Genomic DNA, 20,000 nt, shown 5'->3' with positions numbered 1-20,000 from the left:
AGGCAAGTATCTTAGATTAATCGCCCGAATGTTGGGTGATTTATAAGAAATGTAAAATCGCTTTTTGGTTTTGGGTTTGGTTGATTCACTCGATACACACATCACGTCGTTATAGGCTATTGCATTGGGAGAGGCTAACGGCTAACGGGCATTGTTTGGTAGCTGGAGGCGGCTAGCCCCACCAGGGAAGCTAAGCTAAGTGTGACGGTGACCGCCTAACCCACTTTCTCGTCTCCTCGCTTCGAGACGGTGTGTGTGTATGTGTGTATGGGTTGGTGTGGATGGATGCTGGCTGGCGAGGCAGCTCAGCACAGGCAGTACGCGTACTGCTGACCGATCTGTAGCTGTGTGTTTCTAATGGGCAGGCCCACGTATAACGAACACAATACACATATTGCAATACGGTGACAGCTGGATTTAGTTGGCTTTTATTTATAACGGTTGGTAATAAAGATATACTTTTTTTTTTCTCATTTAAATGAATAAGTCGGCTGATATAAATTTTAAAGAGCCACTATGATTTAAATATTGTTGTGTTTATAACACCGTTATTGCAGAAGATGCCACGTGTAAAGGAGGCGAACATGACGGCACATGAAGACGAGCAGCTGTGCTTATTGCCATTCGACGTCGCTATGTTTATGTTCATTTTGCGGACCAACAACACCACATAATTGCGAGGCTATTTGTAATATTGCGGTGATACCCGATGGCGTTGTAATGACTCGAGTGGTCGATAAAGTAGGAACTCATGACAAACAGACGCGCACAGAATTTACCAGACAGGTGTCAGGTACGGCCTTTCTTGAGCCGAATGAAAGGTGTCTGAGATTAGCGTTGCTGATTCACTTTGGTTGGTGGGGAAAAACACATTTACAGATTGCTGTAGACATTAGATTAGGGCAAGTATCGCTTGTAATAAATGTCTCTATCTATGTAATAGCTTTAATCTGACACTAATCATAGGCTTATCATCAGTGATGCAATACACATTGTGCTGTAATTACCGGTATGTTTCACACTAAGAGAGATCGCCAAGCACACTGTAAGATGTGTAATAACGAGTTGCTGTACGTTTTTATGGTGTTATGGCCGTACGTCTTTTGTTACACTGCCCAGTGCCATGGCGTTAATTAAATGTTGATTGTAGGCTTAAATGTGTTTACAATGCGAACTTACTCAAGCAGGAGCCAATAAGAAGGGGGCACACTGACCTACATAGCTAGGTAGGTAGGCAGCTAGACCTGTGGGATCGAGGGAGTCACAACAGGCACAGGGCAGTTAGCCAGAACTCTAATCCATGTTGACCACACTCAAGGCTCTCCCTGCCAGAGCCAAGGGCAAAGGAGGTGTCGTTTTGGGTTAGGGTTATGGAAATATGCATATCGTCACCATTTGGAGCTAATATTTGCCTACTCCTTTAAGCGAGAGGCCAGGTATTAAAAAAAAAAGAGGAATATTTGTAAACAAACAACTCTTCACATCACTGGGAAGGGATCCATTTCACATATTGCTACTTCAGTGACCCACTCAGGCTAAAGTCCATCCTGTGAGGAAGTTAATGAGTTTGCCATGTCCCCAATGTGCACTCACACACACGCGAGCACGCACACACACGAAGAGTGGCAATCAGCCAATCAGGTTTGGGAACGCATTTCTAGCCCCATGATGTGTGTTCAAGGGATGTGCAAAAAAAGACCAGGAGGCAGGCTAGGAACAAATGAATACATTTCCTTGCAGTCCTATCAGACACCACCAGGCAAGCTTTAGAGCCCTTTCTCATAAATATACCAGCAGCAGAGGATTGAACATCGAATTAGGTATTAGAAAGCACTTTATGGATTTAGACATTTGAGTATTTACACATTTGATAAAACAAGTATCGGTGGATTTCTCCACATTTTCACTCTAATGCTAATTTAGTGTGTGATTTGATTTTTTTTGATTTAGATTTTACAATCTAATGAATGAGGGATTTATTTTTAAGATCTCGGTAAGGAGACGGTGTCTTGTGTCTTGGGAGTGAACGTCTAGTTAGAGGGAGCTGTTCCCATAAGAAGCAGGTATTAGAGAGGTGATGTTTAGGAACCTGGAGGAGAAATCGATCATAACATCTCAAGCTTTTTATTAAGGTTGTAAGACGATTCCAACACAAACCGGGCTCACGTCTGGGAGTTTCAATTGAGATCACCTTTAGAAAACACAGCTGGTGGTTTTATTCAAGCAAAACAGTGGCAACCATTTTATTACTTGGACGTGCACCAAAACAATGCGACTTTTATAGAAGGACCGGACTAAGAGACCAATTGATGCACCATTGCACTGGCAGTGATTATACTAGCTACACGCTTTATACAGCTGAATGTAGGGGGGGTTTCAATGCTAGTGTGCCTAGCTTCTGCTCAAACTATGACCTCATGTGTTTGTATTTACTCTGCGCCAGCAAGGAACATAGAAGAGTTGTTGTTAACCAAAGGCAAAACTACTCATTGTTTTTGATCCCATGTTAATGGCATAGAGATGCAATTCACTGATCACAGGAATGTGGATGTCGGTTTGCTACTTCTGTGGTTATTTGTGCAGGGTAATGGTCACGACATCCACATTGTTATTTCTTTGTAAGAAAGTAGCCAATTCAAATTTATTTATGTGGCACTCACCGACAAAGATCACACAGTGCTTCACCAGCATAAAATACACTGCAAACACAGAAAAATGGTAATAAGACATCAAATACTATGCAACCAGCATAATACTAGCCAAAAGCCTGTCTGAATAGATGACCATTTTGCTTTAAAGTGTCCACAGTGCAGACAACAGTGTGTAGAAGGAGTGTGTGTATTGTTGCAGAGAAAACCAGTGCCCTAAAATTTCTACTGTTGTCCACAAAGTGAGTGAGAGAGGGATTACAGTCATCCCTAGAGAACAGAGGCACATATGGTGTAGCAGGGTTAGAATCAATTTTGTTAATATTGTTAGTAATATAAATTGCTAAGGATTTATTTTACTGGAGGAGATTAGGTTGGTAAAAGAGTAAGCTCTGACATCCTCAACCATGTGGTTCAAAGCAGATAAGGTATTTTAGTTGCAGACGTTGGACTTCGAGATTCTTGTGATATTTACGCCTGTGTGATATATACGCCTGAAACAACGGATGGTGTCTTTCAATGACGGGGAGGAGATACAGAGTAGGCCAATCTAGATTTAACAGGAACAACACTTTCCAGATCTGCAGAGCATTTCAAATGAAACGACTGCAACAAAATACCATATTGTTACACATTATAACCCGGCCTCTATCAAACGCTGAGAAGTTCTTAACCGCAAGCTTGTTTACGATCGAGCGAGCTGCTCGCGTGACAGGCGGGGTTCTGGGTTGAAAACAACATCAAATAAAATGCATTCAAGATCATTGACAAACAGCTCTTCTGAGCAGATACCATCAATACTCAGGCCATGGGTTGAGACCAAGCATCTCGCTAGGCGCGTTCACTGGAGTCGCGGTTGGACACCGTGCGTGTCACCAGGTCCAGCTCTGTGTTCTCCAGCATGGAAATTTTAAAATAATGTAAGAGTCACACATGGTGTCTGAGGCGTCTCAAGTGAAAGCGCCTTTACTGTGCTACCTGTCACATGGTGTGTTGCGCTAAGTGACTCAGAGAGTATGTATTATCATAAAAATCCATTTTAAAATCACCACCAATGATGAATGAATCACTGAAAGTGAAATCTGAGGGACAATCTTATTGTCTTATTGATAGAGCCCTTATTTCTTATATACGATAAGAAATGATGCTTGAATGTCCCAGCAAGGTCAATATGTTGTGGTCACCGGCATTCTTGAGAATCATAGGATCCACTGAATGCTGAGGTTTGATCCAATATTAAGCACAGTTTACTTACTAATGGGGAAGAGAAACAAGCCGCACACACACGCAAACGCACGCACACAGTTACACACAAGAGTTCATTGGGAACTTCTGGCTTGCTGCTGTGACTGTAAGATGAAATGAAACTGTTGAAACAAAAGTCAACCAGACCATACAAAAAACATGGAGGATACAAAACCCAGCGCCCGGCCCGCCTCTTTGTGTTCCATTGACTGAAACGGTCATGAGGGCTGTTTTTATTTTTTTCACTGAACGTTTTCAAATGGTCATGTGACCGGCGACGGCAGCGCGAGTGAATAACGACTCTCTGAAACAGAACCGGCAGCGATTCACACGTCCGCCCCACCGACCTACCGTTTGTTCCTCTGGAGACGAGAGAGCCGAGCACAGACAATGAATACGTTCCCATCTTAAGCCCCCACCTCCAACCCCCCCCCCCCTCCCTCCCTCCACACACACAGCAACCATCCGACCCCCCGGCTCAAACAGTATCACAACTCATTGGTCGCCCACGAGCTGCAGTCTGGTCAGGCACTGAATGGGCAATACTGTGATCTCTCTGATTCAGCAGAAGCAACAAGGAGCGGTGTGGGTCGTTGGAGGGTGGGGGCGGTGGCCGCCTGGGCTTTGCTATTCACACACACGCACACACTCACACGTCTCTACGTGCTCATCGCTTTCTCCCACCCGCCGTCCTCCGGACCCTTGGAGGCATTAGAGAAAGCGCAGGACATATCTGACCTTCTCCTGCTCTCCACACGCTAGAGATCTACAGGGGACGAGACACACGCACAGACACCTCATGCAAACTAGGGATCGACCGATATATCGGTCGGCCGATATTATCGGCCGATGTTCGCGGTTTTTACGTGTATCGGTATCGGCCGATACGCGGCTGATTTTCGCCGATATTTTTTCACCACCAACTTTTTTTTAATTGTTCTACCTCACCTGTTTCTAATATTTGTTAAATATTGTTCATCTACTTGTTCTTACTTGTTCTACCTCACCTGTTTTTACTATTTGTTAAATATTGTTTTTTATATTGAAGTTCAATAAATGTTCCTTTAAAAAAGAAAAAAAAAAGAAAAAAAATATCGGCTCAAGAAAATCGGTATCGGCGTATCGGCTAAGGCTGATGAAAAAATATCGGTATCGTATCGGCCCTAAAAAATCTGTATCGGTCGATCCCTAATGCAAACCCACAACATGGCTTTTCCACAAATCAGATTCTTAGTGAACGATGATTCGATGTCTTGAATTATGTAAACGTCGACATCTACTTTGGTGAATGGAATGAACATGGGATGGATCTTTGTCAGCTCTGCAGCTCTCTCACTCGCAAGGCATAACATAGTTGCTACCCGCTCCGGTGAGGTGAAATGCAGTGCTGGGCGTTGCACGAGGGGATTGATCATGTAGTGACTGGGGGAGGGGGGGTCTGCACTCTGCAGGTAGCCACTCAGCCCCTCCACCCCCCCTTCATTCATATGCACATGTACCATGGGAACCTCCCACAAGCTCCACTGAAGCCCCCCCACCCCCCCTCCAATTCCATTAGGTACTGACTTGGTGGGGGTGTGATCCTAAGATGGCTGAAAAAGCAGGTCAGGGAGGAGGTGAAGTGCTGGGGCAATTGCGAAAAGCCCTGTCTCCACCTCCCATCATTCCTCCGTCCTCCGTCTCCTCCTCCTCCTCCTCCTCCTCCTCCTCCTCCCGGTCGTTCCTTCCCTGATGAGCTGTCGTTCCTCAGCATGTGATTCATTGCTGCTTCTCTGTGTCTAAGCCCCGCCCACTTCATCCCTGCCCAAAAATCATTATTCTTGCTTATTCGTAGGCCCACGATGGGAAATTAATAATACATTTCCCAGTTAATAATTTAGCATGGGTAGATGTGTCCCCTCTCCTACGTCATAGAGAGCCAGCATGATGGACTATAGTAGAGGTTGATTCATATGGGAACTTGTCCGATCGTGTTCAGTGATCATGCCCCAATAATAGCAAGCATTTCAGCAAATGTTAACATTTTCAGCATAGCGTCATTTCAATCCGCACCCTTGGTGTCGACTTTTGTATAATTGGAAGGGAATGCAAGCTGCTTTTATCATTCTTTGTAACTAAACGGTACCCTGAAGCTCAAGGCATGCTCATAAATGCTAATGCTGTGTCTGTCTGGAATAATCAGCTCTTATTTTGGCCTTGGCTCCACGGTTGCTATGTGACGTATATCTGAGCATCTTGGACTCAACAAGGCAGTAGATAATCGTAGGAACTGTTATCCAACCTTATAAATGTGGATTCCGAAGAGGAAATATAATCCAGAAACTGCACGATTTCATGGAGCCATTAAAACAGATTTGGGGTGGCGCGGAGGGGGGGGGGGGGGGGGGGGGGGGGGGGGGGGGGGGGGGGGGATGCAGAGCTTATCGACTGAAATCAAATGAAACTGACGCATAAAGGGTTTCTCTCTGTCGTGTGCTGTACTGTAAATGATCTCCAATCGTTTCCCTGGGGAATCTGAAACCTCCCCAACCGACTGTCCTACATTGAGACAAAGTGCTCCTTAGTGCGTTCCTCGAGTATGCTCACCGGTGCAACGCCGAGCTAGCCACAAAAGCGACCTGCCTTGGCCCTGCGGCCACGGGGTCTGGGTATCACATTAGTCCATCACACACACACACACACACACACACACACACACACACACACACACACACACACACACACACACACACACACACACACACACACACACAGCAGGCGGGGCAGTTTCCAAATCCTCTCGGAGGCGCGACCAATGGAGCTGGCTGGTCTTAAGCTGGCTAAAGCAGTGACTCTACTCTGGCCAGCGGCCACGCAATCCAGTTAATAACCAGCGCAGGAGCCACAGGCTACCGTCGTCGGTCAACTTTCGAAACCAGTCTGCACCTTAGCAACTGAATCTTATAAACTAAATGAGGAACCCAAAAACAATGCACAGGTGTTTAAGGGCTATATCATCTACACATGTGTGAGGCATCATGGAGGACTGTTAATGACAAGCGATTGGGTTGTGCTTCTAACACCTCTGGTTTAACTCTGAGAATCAAAACATGGATCCGAAGCCGACTCTAACGGACGGCCCCCCCCTCCGTCTTCTCCAGGTCTCCGCGTAGAACAGGAGGTGGTGACCTCCTACCCCCAGGTGGCGGTGGTGCGCGTGCCCACGCCATGGGTGCAGTCGGACAGCGACATCACCGTGCTGCGGCACCTGGAGAAGATGGGCTGTCGGCTCATCAACCGGCCACAGGCCATCCTCAACTGTGTCAACAAGTTCTGGACCTTCCAGGAGCTGGCGGGACACGGGGTCCCCCTGCCTGACACCTTCTCGTACGGTGAGTCACCCCCGTCCCCCCCCCCGTCCCCCGTCCTCCATCCATCATGGAATTGGTGTAGAATGGTGTTTTGGTTTTCCATTAAATGAGGGGTGGTTAGTCTTTATTGGTTTAGAGTTAGCATTGAATGGGGTTGTGGTAAGCACTGAATTGGTTTGTTTTTGGTACTGAATGAGGTGGTAAGCATTACATGGGGTTCTTGTTAACATGGAATGGGTTGAGGTTTAGCATGGAATGAGGTTATGGCCGGCATTGAATTGGGTTATGGTTAGCGTTGAATGTTGTTATTGAGTCCTTAGCATTGGAAAGAGTTTGCGGTGGAGTTGACTGAGTTCAAGTCAGCGTTGAAAAGCTGTGTGATTGTGTTGCCTACACCCTACTACTTCCACCGCCAACACACATGTTGGCCGTCTGGATCCACCCATCGTCCACGGATATTTTTGTGTTTGGACCCAGTGTTTTTCAAAACATCGGTCGTCACAGTCTGCACTTTTTCCATTCACTGGTTAACAACCTTTGCGCCTTGTTTTCCTTTGGGTCGCTGAAACCTTCTCACGGCTGAGTGAAAAAACATGTGACCTGAAAAAAAGTGGCCCATAGACAGGCGTTCAAAACATTTAGTTCCTCGAACGTTCAACAACGTTGAAGTCTGCAACAATCGTCCATCCGCCTTTACCTCAAATCAGTGGACCACTTGTATTTGTAAAATTTGATCCCAGAGATGTTGGACCTATCATCTTAAGTGTGTTGGGGATGCATCTTTTTCTGTATTCTTGGCATTCAGGGTCATAAAAGCTTTGTTAATGCTCGACAAATCAACTCCACAGGTAGCAGAACAAGCAATAATTACTTTCCCTCTGCCTTCAAACCATCAGTCAAATTAGTTACATCATAATCCCTGGGACCACATAAGGCTCTTTGATGCAGATCGGTAGCAACAGTCAGCCAATCTGGTGTCCAAGCTCGGCTTACACACACACACACACGCGAGCACGCATGCGCGCATACACCAACACATGCACGCGCAGCCTCCAGCCCCAGACTCTTGTATCGGCAAACATTTCCCATCGTCTGCTTCGTTGCGCGTGTTTCCCCCGTTCGCTGCGATTGCCTTGGATGCTCCGGTTCAAACCTGTTCCTCAGCACAAGACGGCGTGCTCGGGAATGCGGCGAGCAGAGCTGGGAGGGGAGGGGGGGTCGCTCTGCATCCCTCCGTGTTCACGTGGTTCTCTTTCAAGACGAAACAAAGGGGCCGAACGACCCACTGCTGCGTATCGGATTTTATGTTATTTTGGGTTCCCTTTTCCCGCCTTGGTTGTTTTTCTCCCCCTCGCTCTCTTTCTCTCACTCTCTCTCTCTCTCTCTCTCTCTCTCTCTCTCTCTCTCTCTCTCTCTCTCTCTCTCTCTCTCTCTCTCTCTCTCTCTCTCTCTCTCTCTCTCTCTCTCTCTTTCTCTCTTTCTCTAGGCAAAGGCAGCGAGAGGAAAATAGACTGAGGGAGGGACGGAGGGAGAGAGATAGAGAGAGCGAGAGGGCAAGGGAGAGAGGGAGAGAGAGAGAGAGAGAGAGAGAGAGAGAGAGAGAGAGAGAGAGAGAGAGAGAGGGGGGGGGGCTGGAGACAGAGAGAGAGAGAGAGAGAGAGAGAGGGGGGGTGGAGAGAGAGAGAGAGAGAGAGAGCCCTGAATTCCATGTGTCCCTCTCTGGTGAACAGTAGACCAGGCGGTGCACGCAGCGCGGCTGGAGGGCTTATGTAACCCCCCTGCCCCCCCCCCCCCCCCCCAACCCTGCCACATCCACATCCCCCTCGTGATTTTCAGAATAAAAGCTGCACCCAACACCCCCCCCCCCGACTGCGCCCTCCCTTCCATGCAGCCTGTGACGCCGACTGCAGCAGGCTGACATTTGCTGCGCCGTCAGTGGAAACGCTTTTCCCCTACACATGTGGAGGAAAGGGGCGGCGTGCTGCTTCTGAGGGGGGAAAATGGCCGAAAAAGGGACACACACACACACACACACAACATGCATGCAAGCACGCACAAACACACACAACATGCACACACACACACAACAAGGTGTGTCTGGGGTCCTCTTATGCCAGAGCCCTGCTCGGACTAAAATAAAAGCACAACAACGGGTCGTTGATAGGAAAGCAGCACAGAGTTTGACGCGCATGCACCGATGTCATCTGGTGTGAATCAATAGCGAGCCTGCAGATGGTGCAGGCTCCTGCCCCCCCCCCACCCCCCAATCACATCACATGGACCAGGCCGGCCTCCCTCTGTTATGAGTTGGTGTGTGCCGTTTCCATAGTAACAAGCTACATTTCCTATGGTGGCTCACCCCCCCCCCGCTCTTTTCCATCCTCTCAGTCAGCTGGGATGTGTGAAGGGCTGCTATCACAATTCAAACCCTTTTCAAAGGTATGTGTGACTGTGTTGGCGTCGGATTGTGTTGTTGCTATGTTTATGCTTATGCCTCTTTGTTTGTGTATGTGTGTGTGTGTGTGTGTGTGTGTGTTTGGTGTGTGTGTGTTTGTGTGTGTGTGTGTATGTGTGTGTGTGTGTGCGCTTCACAGGTGGCCACGACAACTTCCGGAAGATGATCGACGAGGCCGAGCCCCTGGGCTACCCTGTGGTGGTGAAGAACGCACGCGGCCACCGAGGTGAGACCCGCCCCCCCCCCCCCCCCACACTGTCTTCGTCCCCCCTGCTCACACACTCGCCCTAATGATGGTCAGCCGCCCTCCGGCGCACCCCTACAGGGAATTCATCAACAGCCTGTTGAATGAGAGGGAGGGGGAGGGAGGGAGGGAGGGAGAGAGGGGAGAGAGAGAGCGAGGGAGAGAGGGGGAGAGGGAGAGAGGGGGAGAGGGGGAGAGGGAGAAGGGGAGGGAGAAGGGGAGGGAGAGAAGGAGAGAGGGGGAGAGAGAGAGGGGGAGAGGGAGAGAAGGAGAGAGGGGAGAGGGAGAGAGAGGGAGAGAGGGGGAGAGGGAGGGAGGGAGAAGGAGAGAGGGGGAGAGCGAGAGAGGGGGAGAGGGAGAGAAGGAGAGAGAGAGGGGGAGAGAAGGAGAGAGGGGGAGAGGGAGAGAAGGAGAGAGGGAGAGAGAGGGAGAGAGGGAGAGAGGGAGGGAGGGAGAGAGGGGGAGAGGGGGAGGGAGAGAGGGGGAGAGGGAGAGAGAGGGAGAGAAGGAGAGAGGGGGAGAGAGAGAGAGGGGGAGAGGGAGAGAAGGAGAGGGGGAGAGAAGGAGAGAGAGGGAGAGAAGGAGAAAGGGGGAGAGGGAGGGAGTGCCCCAGGACAAACAAACAAACAGGAGGACAAGACGTCAAGGTCCTTCGGACGCTTGAGAAACTAAGCTAATGATTCCCCCGCTGTCGTTTAATTATTCACCCAGGAGGCTCTCTCTGTCTGGCCTTGTCCCCCCTCCCCCACATCCCCTATGCAGTCCACGATCAGGGGCTTTCATGTTGCGTTTCCTGTGGTGGGATGGGAGGTCATTGGTGTTGAAGCTCTTAGGCCTTGCCCTTTCACCCCCCCGACAACTCGTTGGTTCCTACGTTGTGCAGGATGGACTTTAGATCACTCCTCAGTCGTTATGAGGCATTGTAGGGGAAGCAGCCGTCAGCCATCCTGGCCCCCCCACCCCCACCCCCATCTCCAAGGCCTTGTTCTCCCTCCTGCGGTGGCTGGTGACCATTAGCATACTCCAGCTAGCACCAACCTCTGTTGTTCATTCAACTGGATGAGGTACAAATAAATGGTTGTATTATGCCCCAGAGAGAGGGGTAGCCTTGGTGTGTGTGTGTGTGTGTGTGTGTGTGTGTGTGTGTGTGTGTGTGTGTGTGTGTGTGTGTGTGTGTGTGTGTGTGTGTGTGTGTGTATGTGTTTGTGTGTCGGTGTGTGTGTGTGTGTGTGTGTGTGTGTGTGTGTGTGTGGGTGTGTGTGTGTGTGTGTCGGTGTCGGTGTGTGTGTGTGTGTGTGTGTGCGTGCGCCGTGCGTGCGTGCGCGTCTCTACATGGATAGCATGTGGGCAGCACGGAGCACATCACAGGATCCCTCCGTGGACGCAGAGTGGCGGGGCGGCAGGTCAGAGGTCGTGTCAGCCGCCTGACAGGGCCTCGTGGGGGTAATTGGAGGCCGAGTGTCGTAGCCTGTGTGACAACGTGTTAGCCTCGTGTGGAAGAAAGGTGACAAAGTGAGATTACTGTGAGCTCGTACAGCACTTCAAATAGCTGCACAGAGAGAAGGGGAGATCGGACACACACACACACAGACACACACACCGACACACACACACACACACACCGACACACACACCCACACACGAAATGTAAAATCTTATTTTTCAAGAATCCCATTTAATCTGTTCACAGGAAATGTACAAAGATGAACGATAGGACTATTCTCTCAAGATATCTTTCGGGGAATGGCAGTTTTATTTTTTTGACAGTTTTTAGCGAGACCAATCTTAAGAATAAACCGTCCGTTTCGAGGATTTCACTTCTTCCGATGGCTTTGTGGCTCCGGGCACTGGTCTCCACGCTCTTAACCGCTTCCTCCGTACTCCCTCCGCCTCCACCCACCTCCACCCACCCAGGCAAGGCGGTGTTCCTGGCCCGGGACAAGCACCACCTCTCGGACCTGTGCCACCTGATCCGCCACGACGCCCCATACCTCTTCCAGGAGTACGTGAAGGAGTCGCACGGCCGCGACGTGCGCGTGGTGCTGGTGGGCGGGCGGGTCATCGGCTCCATGCAGCGCTGCTCCACCGACGGGCGCATGCAGAGCAACTGCTCCCTGGGTAGGTACACACACACACAGCCCGCTCTCTGGGTAGGTACACACACACTCAGAGCTCGCTCCCTGGGTAGGTACACACACACTCAGAGCTCGCTCCCTGGGTAGGTACACACACACACACACCGCCCGCTCCATGGGTAGGTACTAGAGATGCGCGGATGGGCTATTATTTCATCCGCAACCGCATCACAAAACGCTTGATCCGCCCGCCATCCATCCGCAACAATTTTTTTGACCAATTTTCAAAACCGCACCCGCCCGCCATCCGCCTGTTGTTTTTAGGTATATGCGCTGCTGACGCAAGGCTAGAAAGTTCTTACCTGTTCTTGAAAGGAGACTGATCCAATGCCGCAAAGATATTTAAAGGATAAAGTCCCTAGTATGAAAGCCTATTGGCTATGTTGTAGCCTATCCCCAGAATATTATCAGTGAAGTGACGTCTGTCTCCGATCGCACAGGGAGAAACTTTAAAATAGCCAAGCACATCGGCAAACCTGACCTTACCATAGGCTAGTAGGCCTACACTTTTTTATCATTGTAATAAAACGCAATTTGGTACACCATTTTAATATGGCAATATAGCCTACTGTGTTGTTTTTTTTGCAAAATGAAAGATAGCCTTTTAAGGAAACGCCGACTCGAGCCTATTAATTCCGAAATTTCACCGCATTGAAGGCTATATAGGCTACTGTAACAAGCCCAACACTTGCCTGCTTGCCTTGCAAATCAAAGTTTTCCGACTATTTTTCTTACCTTCTTTCTTAGGTGTTGATGTTACTGAGCTAGAAGTTTAACTTGTTCTGCACATCTCGCGCTGCCAATGCCTGATGTCACTTGAGTCAAATCACTCCATCATCTCTTTGAAATTCCATATTCCACGAGTGGTAGGCTACAATGACTGGCTGTTTTAAAATATAACTTATACGAAAGAAAATAACCCAGGCAGTTTCATCTACGAGACGTTAAAGCTTCTTCCAATACTGACAGCTGTCTCATAACTTGCAGGTTTGTGGAGACGCGACATGGGACGGATCGTCACTTAATTTAAACTTTTTTGCTTCCGTTAGTGTGTGTGTGTTTTTGTGTGTGTGTGATAGAGACAGAGAGGCCAATTTACTGCCTGATGAGAATTGGATTATTTCAAAATGTGCTTGGAAGTAGGTAACGACATTTAACAATGTGTATATATTTTTGAATTTCGTTGGTTAAACCGCCAACCGCCCGAATTTAATTAAATATTATTTTTTGTCACGTCACCCGCCCGATCCGCGGTTTAACCGCGGAGTCCGCGGTTGCAACCGCCAACCGCGCATCTCTAGTAGGTACACACACACCCAGCCCTCAGCCCACCCGTAGAAGGTAGACACCCAGCCCTCAACCCACCCTGGGCAGGTAGACACCCAGCCCGCAACCCACCCTGAGCAGGTAGACACACAGCCTTCACCCCACCCTTGGTAGGTATGCAGACAACCTGCCTCCTGGGTAGGCTGGCACCCATTCCTCACTCATCCCTGAGTAGGTACACACCCAGCCACCCGAGCATCCTGACTTGGTAACAATGACAGGAAGTGCCCCCACTTGTTAATAACAAAGCCCGGGAATTCCCCTCCCCTCATTTAGGTATCCAACACATGAAGTACTCCTCCCCCTTGGATAAGCCCCTCCCCCCACTGGATAGTTAAGACCATAACAGCAGGTGCTGCCAATGGCTCCTCCCCCTTCTGATCACAACTTCACCATCTCCAGATTAGAACAGGTTTATGCCTTTCAAGCTTTACAGCAATGGCTCGTCTTATCACCTGATATCTTTTAATGCTGACTGATGACTCTCAAAGATATCGTTGTTGTGTATTCTTGGAACGATCATGTTGCAGTAACACGATGATACATACACTGGCACATCCAGATCGCTTTCATGTGTTTCACGAGTCAACCACGTAGTTCCTCTAATTAGCATTAACCCATAGGTACCAGGGTTTAGGCAAATCAGCTCTCTCCGTGCCTGGCTGTTGCTGTGAAAACCTGGCATGGGTTTTTACTCCGGGATGTCAGTGAGAATGAAATCCTGGACAGGCAGACAACTCAAAGAACAAGGGAGTGGGAGGATAGTGGCTAGGGGTGTTGAATTTACCTTGAGCAGGATGACTAACCCCTACCTGCTCCTTAACGTGCTGCATCAGAATTCACTGCAAGGTGCTCCGTTTGCTGTTTTAACGTCTGCTTCATAGTAAACAATAGCGATTGTTCCTTAGTGGCTCTCCTTATTTAAGTGGCTTTACGGGCTCCTCCAGCACCTGGCCACCGGTAGAGGCTTCCTACAAAGCCAGTGCAGTGGAGGAGGCAAGATGGGATTATGCAGAGCAGGTGGTGAATACCCACATGCCATCGCTCGCTCTCTCTCTCTCTCTCTCTCTCTCTCTCTCCCCCTGTCTCTCTCCCCCTCTCTCTCTCTCTCTCTCTCTCTCTCTCTCTCTCTCTCTCTCTCTCTCTCTCTCTCTCTCTCTCTCTCTCTCTCTCTCTCTCTCTCTCTCTCTCTCTCTCCTCTCTCTCTCTCTCTCTCTCTCTCTCTCTCTCTCTCTCTCTCTCGTGATGGTTGGTTTACCCGGTGTGCCCTGATACTAAATGTGCAACAGGTGTGCAGCCTCACCCGGCCCCAGGGTTCATTCAGCCTGACTCAGGACAGGTTAGGCTGCTTAAACCAACCACACACACGCACTTCACAAACCAGGTATGTTATTTATTCCCTAGCGCAGCTACAGATTAACTGGCAAAGGTCAGTGCATCTCAATGCATGATAGCCCACGCTGGGTATGACATTGAGGAAGATCTTCATTGGGCTGGAGCTCTCCAGTGGAGAGGGGGCGACCTGCTGGAAGGTGGTGTGTTTTTAACCGATGACCCGCGTTTGCCTTGAGTCGATGACTTTATAGGCAGCGCCCTCTTTAGCACTGTTTACTCTTGCACTGTGTAACGGATGTTGGTGGTTATTATTATGGCTTCTCTGGCGGATTTTGCATGGCACCTGCCGCTTATGAATCAAGAAAGGATGAGGTAATCGCTGAATCTGTCCAGGAGACTAGAGTCTGAGAGCTCCATCTGTCCAGTAGACTACAGCATGTTCTCTGAATCTGTCCAGTATACCAGAGTCTGATCTCTGAATCTGTCCAGTATACCAGAGTCTGATCTCTGAATCTGTCCAGTAGACTAGAGTCGGATCTCTGAATCTGTCCAGTAGATTAGAGTCTGAGAGCTCAATCTCTCCAGTAGACTAGAGTCTGATAGCTCAATCTGTCCAGTAGACTACAGCCTGTTCTCTGAATCTGTCCAGTATACCAGAGTCTGATCTCTGAATCTGTCCAGTAGACTAGAGTCTGATCTCTGAATCTGTCCAGTAGAGTAGAGTCTGAGAGCTCAATCTCTCCAGTAGACTAGAGTCTGATATCTGAATCTGTCCAGTAGACTAGAGTCTGATCTCTGAATCTGTCCAGTAGAGTAGAGTCTGATCTCTGAATCTGTCCAGTAGAGTAGAGCCTGTTCTCTGAATCTGTCCAGTAGAGTAGAGCCTGATATCTGAATCTGTCCAGTAGACTAGAGTCTGATCTCTGAATCTGTCCAGTAGAGTAGAGCCTGTTCTCTGAATCTGTCCAGTAGAGTAGAGCCTGATATCTGAATCTGTCCAGTAGACTAGAGTCTGATCTCTGAATCTGTCCAGTAGAGTAGAGCCTGTTCTCTGAATCTGTCCAGTAGAGTAGAGCCTGTTCTCTGAATCTGTCCAGTAGAGTGGAGCCTGTTCTCTGAATCTGTCCGGTAGACTAGAGTCTGATCTCTGAATCTGTCCAGTAGACTAGATTCTGACCAACAGACAGACACTACAGCAGACCATCTCCACAGTCATAACTAGCTGGATCTGGTTCCCCCCCCCCCCCCCCCCCCCCCCCCTGACTTACAGGGACCCCGCCTTCGAGCTAGTGACAGATGTCCAGGGTGCTTGCTAGGGCGGGTGGTAACGCAGGGTGGCATAATTGGGACAAAGATCACCTCGCGTTTATGTAAAGGGTGCAGCACCCCAACGCTCTGAGCTGGGCGAATTTTGACACGATGCGCGTTGTCAGCTTTGATTATGGGAGGGCGGGAGTGGTCTCTGAAATACAATTGTCAGTGTGGAGATGGATGTTCAACTGCAACGGTTTTGTCACATCATGAGAGAGTCAATGTGAGATCATATCTGAAGTGAAAAACAAGGCAAGAAAACAAGGAACGATTACAATGCATATAAACTGTCCTAACGTCTCTCTTTCTGCCTCTGTTTCCCCTTCCTCTGTCTGTCTCTGTCTCGCCTTGTATTTATCTTTCTCTTCCTCTTTCCCTCCTTCTCCATTTCTCTTTGTCTTGATCTCCATCTGTGACTCTAACTCCCTCCCCCTCCCTCCCCCTCTTTCTGTCCTTTTTCCCTGTATCACTTTCTCCCCAACCTTCTCTCTCCCCCCTCTCCTCCTCCCTCTCTTTCCTACTCGCCCCCAACCTCTCCCTTCATCAACCCCCCCCCCCTCTATTCTCCCCCTTTCTCTCTTCCAACCCTCCCGCCTCCCCCTTTCTCTCCTAACTCCCTTGCCCTCGCTCCCTCCCTTTCTCCTTTTTCCCTATATCACTTTCTCTCCAACCTTCTCTCTCCCCCTCCCCCCTCTCTATTCTCCCCCTACCTATCTCTTCAACCCTCCCACCTTGCCTCTCCCCCCCCCCCCCCCCCCCCCCAACTCCCTCTTTCTCTCCTACCCCCCAACCCCCCCACGCACGCTATTCTCCCCCAACCACTCTCTCCCCCCTCCCTCTTTCCCCTCCCTTTCGCCCCTCCTCCCGACTCCCCCTTTCTCTCCCCTCCCTCCCCCCTCTTTATTCTCCCCCTCTCTCTCTTCAACCATCCCACCTTGCCTCTCTCTCTCCTATCTCCCCCCCCCTCCCCCTCCAGGAGGCGTGGGCATGATGTGCCCGCTCAGCGAGCAGGGCAAGCAGCTGGCCACGCAGGTGTCCAACATCCTGGGCATGGACGTGTGCGGCATCGACCTGCTGCAGCTGGACGACGGCTCCTTCGTGGTGTGCGAGGCCAACGCCAACGTGGGCTTCATCGCCTTTGACCAGGCGTGCGGCATGGACGTGGCGGGCATCGTGGCGGACTACGCGCTCTCGCTGCTGCCAGGCCGGCCCCTGATCACGCGCAAGATGTCCCTGCTGTCGGTGGTGTCGAGCAGCAGCGAGCCCGAGGTGTGCTGTGGCCCCGAGGGCCCCCCCGGCGCCGGGGTCTCGCTGAGCGGCGGCGGCATCGGCATCGGCGGCGGCGGCGGCGGCGGGGCCGAGGCGGCGTGCAACATGAGCGTGGGCTCCACCTCCAGCGAGAGCGACCCCGAGCTGGCCGAGCCCACCCCGCCGCGACAGGCCTCGGACCCAGAGCTGCCCGAGCTGGGCGGGCTGCTGGAGGGACTGGCCGAGCCCCCCGGGTACAACTTCAACACCCTGCTCGCCAACGAGATCAAGCTATTGACTGAATGAGACGGGGCGGACCCCCGGCGCAATCCCATCCCCCCCCCCCCCGCACCCGCCGCCCCCCACTGCCGCACACACACTATATCTATACATATCAACACACACACACACACACACTATATAATGCATCCAAGTCAACACACTAATACGAGCGTCCTTGTGCACGGTGGGGAAAGACATTCCTTCACCGAGCTCAAACCTCCCGCCCCGCCCCTCGTCGACACAGAAGGACATGCAGGTATTATCGCTACGACGCAGCGGCAAGAGATGAACAAATGATACACATGGATACCTGACCCGCATCACCACAACCCCAGAATAATCTGGCCTCGAACCAACACGTCCACACACACACACACACACACACACAGCACCGACACGCACCATACCTCACACTCCCTCCAAACACAATGCGATCCGAGGCTGCTCCCCTGACCTCCCCCCTCCCCCCCCCCCCCCCCCCCCCCCCCCCCCAACCTCACCCTCCGCAGTTAGCATTAGCATTAGCGTGCTGAGCTGCGATGTGGTGGCCGGAGAGGGAGGTGCGGTGTGTTAGCTCATTGTGGATTTTAAGCAGAATTCCATTTGGTTTTGTTTTGGTATTCTCTTTGGGCTGGAGGTGTTGAAGGGAACTCGACCGGGACGCCGGCGGGAAAAAGTTGTAAAAGAACGTAGCGGCCGCGATAGTCACAAAACCCCACGAACGACACAACACGACCGAAAGGGCGGTTATTGCGATTTGTTTCCTCGGTTCCTAATTAGCGCAAGGATGGGTCGGTTATCCTGGTCGTGATGTCACAACGCACTAGCATCAGCCAATCGGAATCGGAGTCGCAATGAGCCGCCTTTTCACCAGAGACGCTTTTTGACATTCTTACGGTTGCCCCCGGAAACCTTAGCATTGGGAGACTAGAGTTTACGGGGGATTGAAGGTGCGATGAAGTTCTATTTAACAGGGTGGACGACTTGTCAGTTGAAATGTAGCAAAGCGGTGGTCCTCAGCTCCAGAGAAAGATGCTCCTCCCCCCCTGGTAACCCCCCCCCCCTCTCGAAACACACGTACCCAAACAAACAGCAGTGTAATGTACAGTATTCAATCCAACGCGACGCGCGGCCAACCGCTCGTGGGAGGCTTGTGCGCCAGAAAGACCAAAGTGCCACTGAGTTATGTGTAATAGATCTCTCCTTAGCCATCAGCTAACCCCCATCCCCACACACCATGACCTTTCAGGAGCAGCCACCATCACACTCGCGTGCCAGGGGCTTCGAATGGTTGCTGGCTGAGGGTGTGGGGGCGTAGCATGTTCGATTTCCATCGCGTGTGGGAACAAGCTACAGAGAGACTCTTCATCTGTACCTGCCAGGGTCTATTAGGCCCCGCGATATCGCTTTTTAGGCTCCACGTAGTGACGGGACCCATCAAACGTAGTGCGTATCTATGGGAACGACCAACTGCCAGACATAGGTTTGTAGGCTTATTAGAAGATCTTTAGAGGCTTAGGAATAAGAGCATCATCAATTATTTTTTATTTTTTATTCTGTTTTTGTTTTGTTTTTTATTAAACTTTCAGTAGCTCGACCGGCATGTTTTTTAAATTATAAATACTATTACAAATACAAGTTTAAAATGTTTGTGTTGAGCTGCTGTTTTTTTAAGAGTAGAACATCTTGAAAACTTAGCACTTTATGATAAACATGCATTTGTTTTTGCTAAGAAGAGGATCTTTTGAGAAAAAGAAAAAACAAGCCTTTCCACCTGTAAGCAGGATATACCTCAAGAACAGTCATGACTTCTCACTGCCATACGATGAACTAGGCTCGATCCATACATATCATTCCATATGGGGTCTTTTGTTATTTATTGGGATGCCGATAAATCCAGCCCCCTCCACCCTTTATAATAACGAGCTAGCTAGTTAGCGTACGTTGTCTTGTAAATAATAGAGTAGGGTTTTACTCTTTGATATTTTAACCATCAACCCGATCGCAACTGTCAAAAAGGGTTACAATGACAATTTTAACAAGTTATTGGGTACAAATCCAGTTTTATACAGACCTGCGATGTTGGAGGGGGGTGGGGGGGATGACTTAAACTGATATTTGGTGCTAATTCTTCTTGAATGGATTTAGACGTTGATTTCTATGATTTCTTATGCATACTATGATAAACTCGTCTTTCTGTTTTTCTTCCGTTCTTTTAAGCAAGCTGAGGTAACCCATCGAATATAGGCCTAGGCATGATGTACAAATAAAAAAATAGAAAAATATATATTTTTTCAGCTGTTTTCAATATAATGTGATTTTTTTTGTGTTTTATTGACGGTTTAGAAAATAACTTATCTTTTCTGGGGATTTCTAAAGCATTTGAAAGATTTTCTTGAGCTTTTGATTTAAAACAACAAA

At 49.6% G+C, this 20,000-nt stretch overlaps 1 protein-coding gene across 1 annotated transcript in view; it reads left to right on the top strand.

The window, feature by feature from the left end:
* rimkla (ribosomal modification protein rimK-like family member A) overlaps positions 1 to 20,000 on the top strand; it is a 22,890-nt gene that overhangs the window by 1,021 nt on the left and 1,869 nt on the right. The window contains exons 1-5 of the mRNA XM_030355247.1: positions 1 to 2; positions 7,034 to 7,264; positions 9,838 to 9,924; positions 11,857 to 12,060; positions 17,026 to 20,000. The exon at positions 1 to 2 is cut by the window's left edge and continues 1,021 nt beyond it; the exon at positions 17,026 to 20,000 is cut by the window's right edge and continues 1,869 nt beyond it. Of these exons, the coding sequence (XP_030211107.1) occupies positions 1 to 2; positions 7,034 to 7,264; positions 9,838 to 9,924; positions 11,857 to 12,060; positions 17,026 to 17,603 (1,102 nt within the window). The 3' untranslated portion in view covers positions 17,604 to 20,000. The remainder of the gene's footprint in view (positions 3 to 7,033; positions 7,265 to 9,837; positions 9,925 to 11,856; positions 12,061 to 17,025) is intronic.

This window comes from Gadus morhua, chromosome 1, assembly GCF_902167405.1.
Source record: "Gadus morhua chromosome 1, gadMor3.0, whole genome shotgun sequence".
Classification (NCBI taxonomy): domain Eukaryota; kingdom Metazoa; phylum Chordata; class Actinopteri; order Gadiformes; family Gadidae; genus Gadus; species Gadus morhua.
The sequence above is the reverse complement of the archived record's forward strand: the minus strand, read 5'-3'. Positions and strand labels throughout refer to the sequence as shown.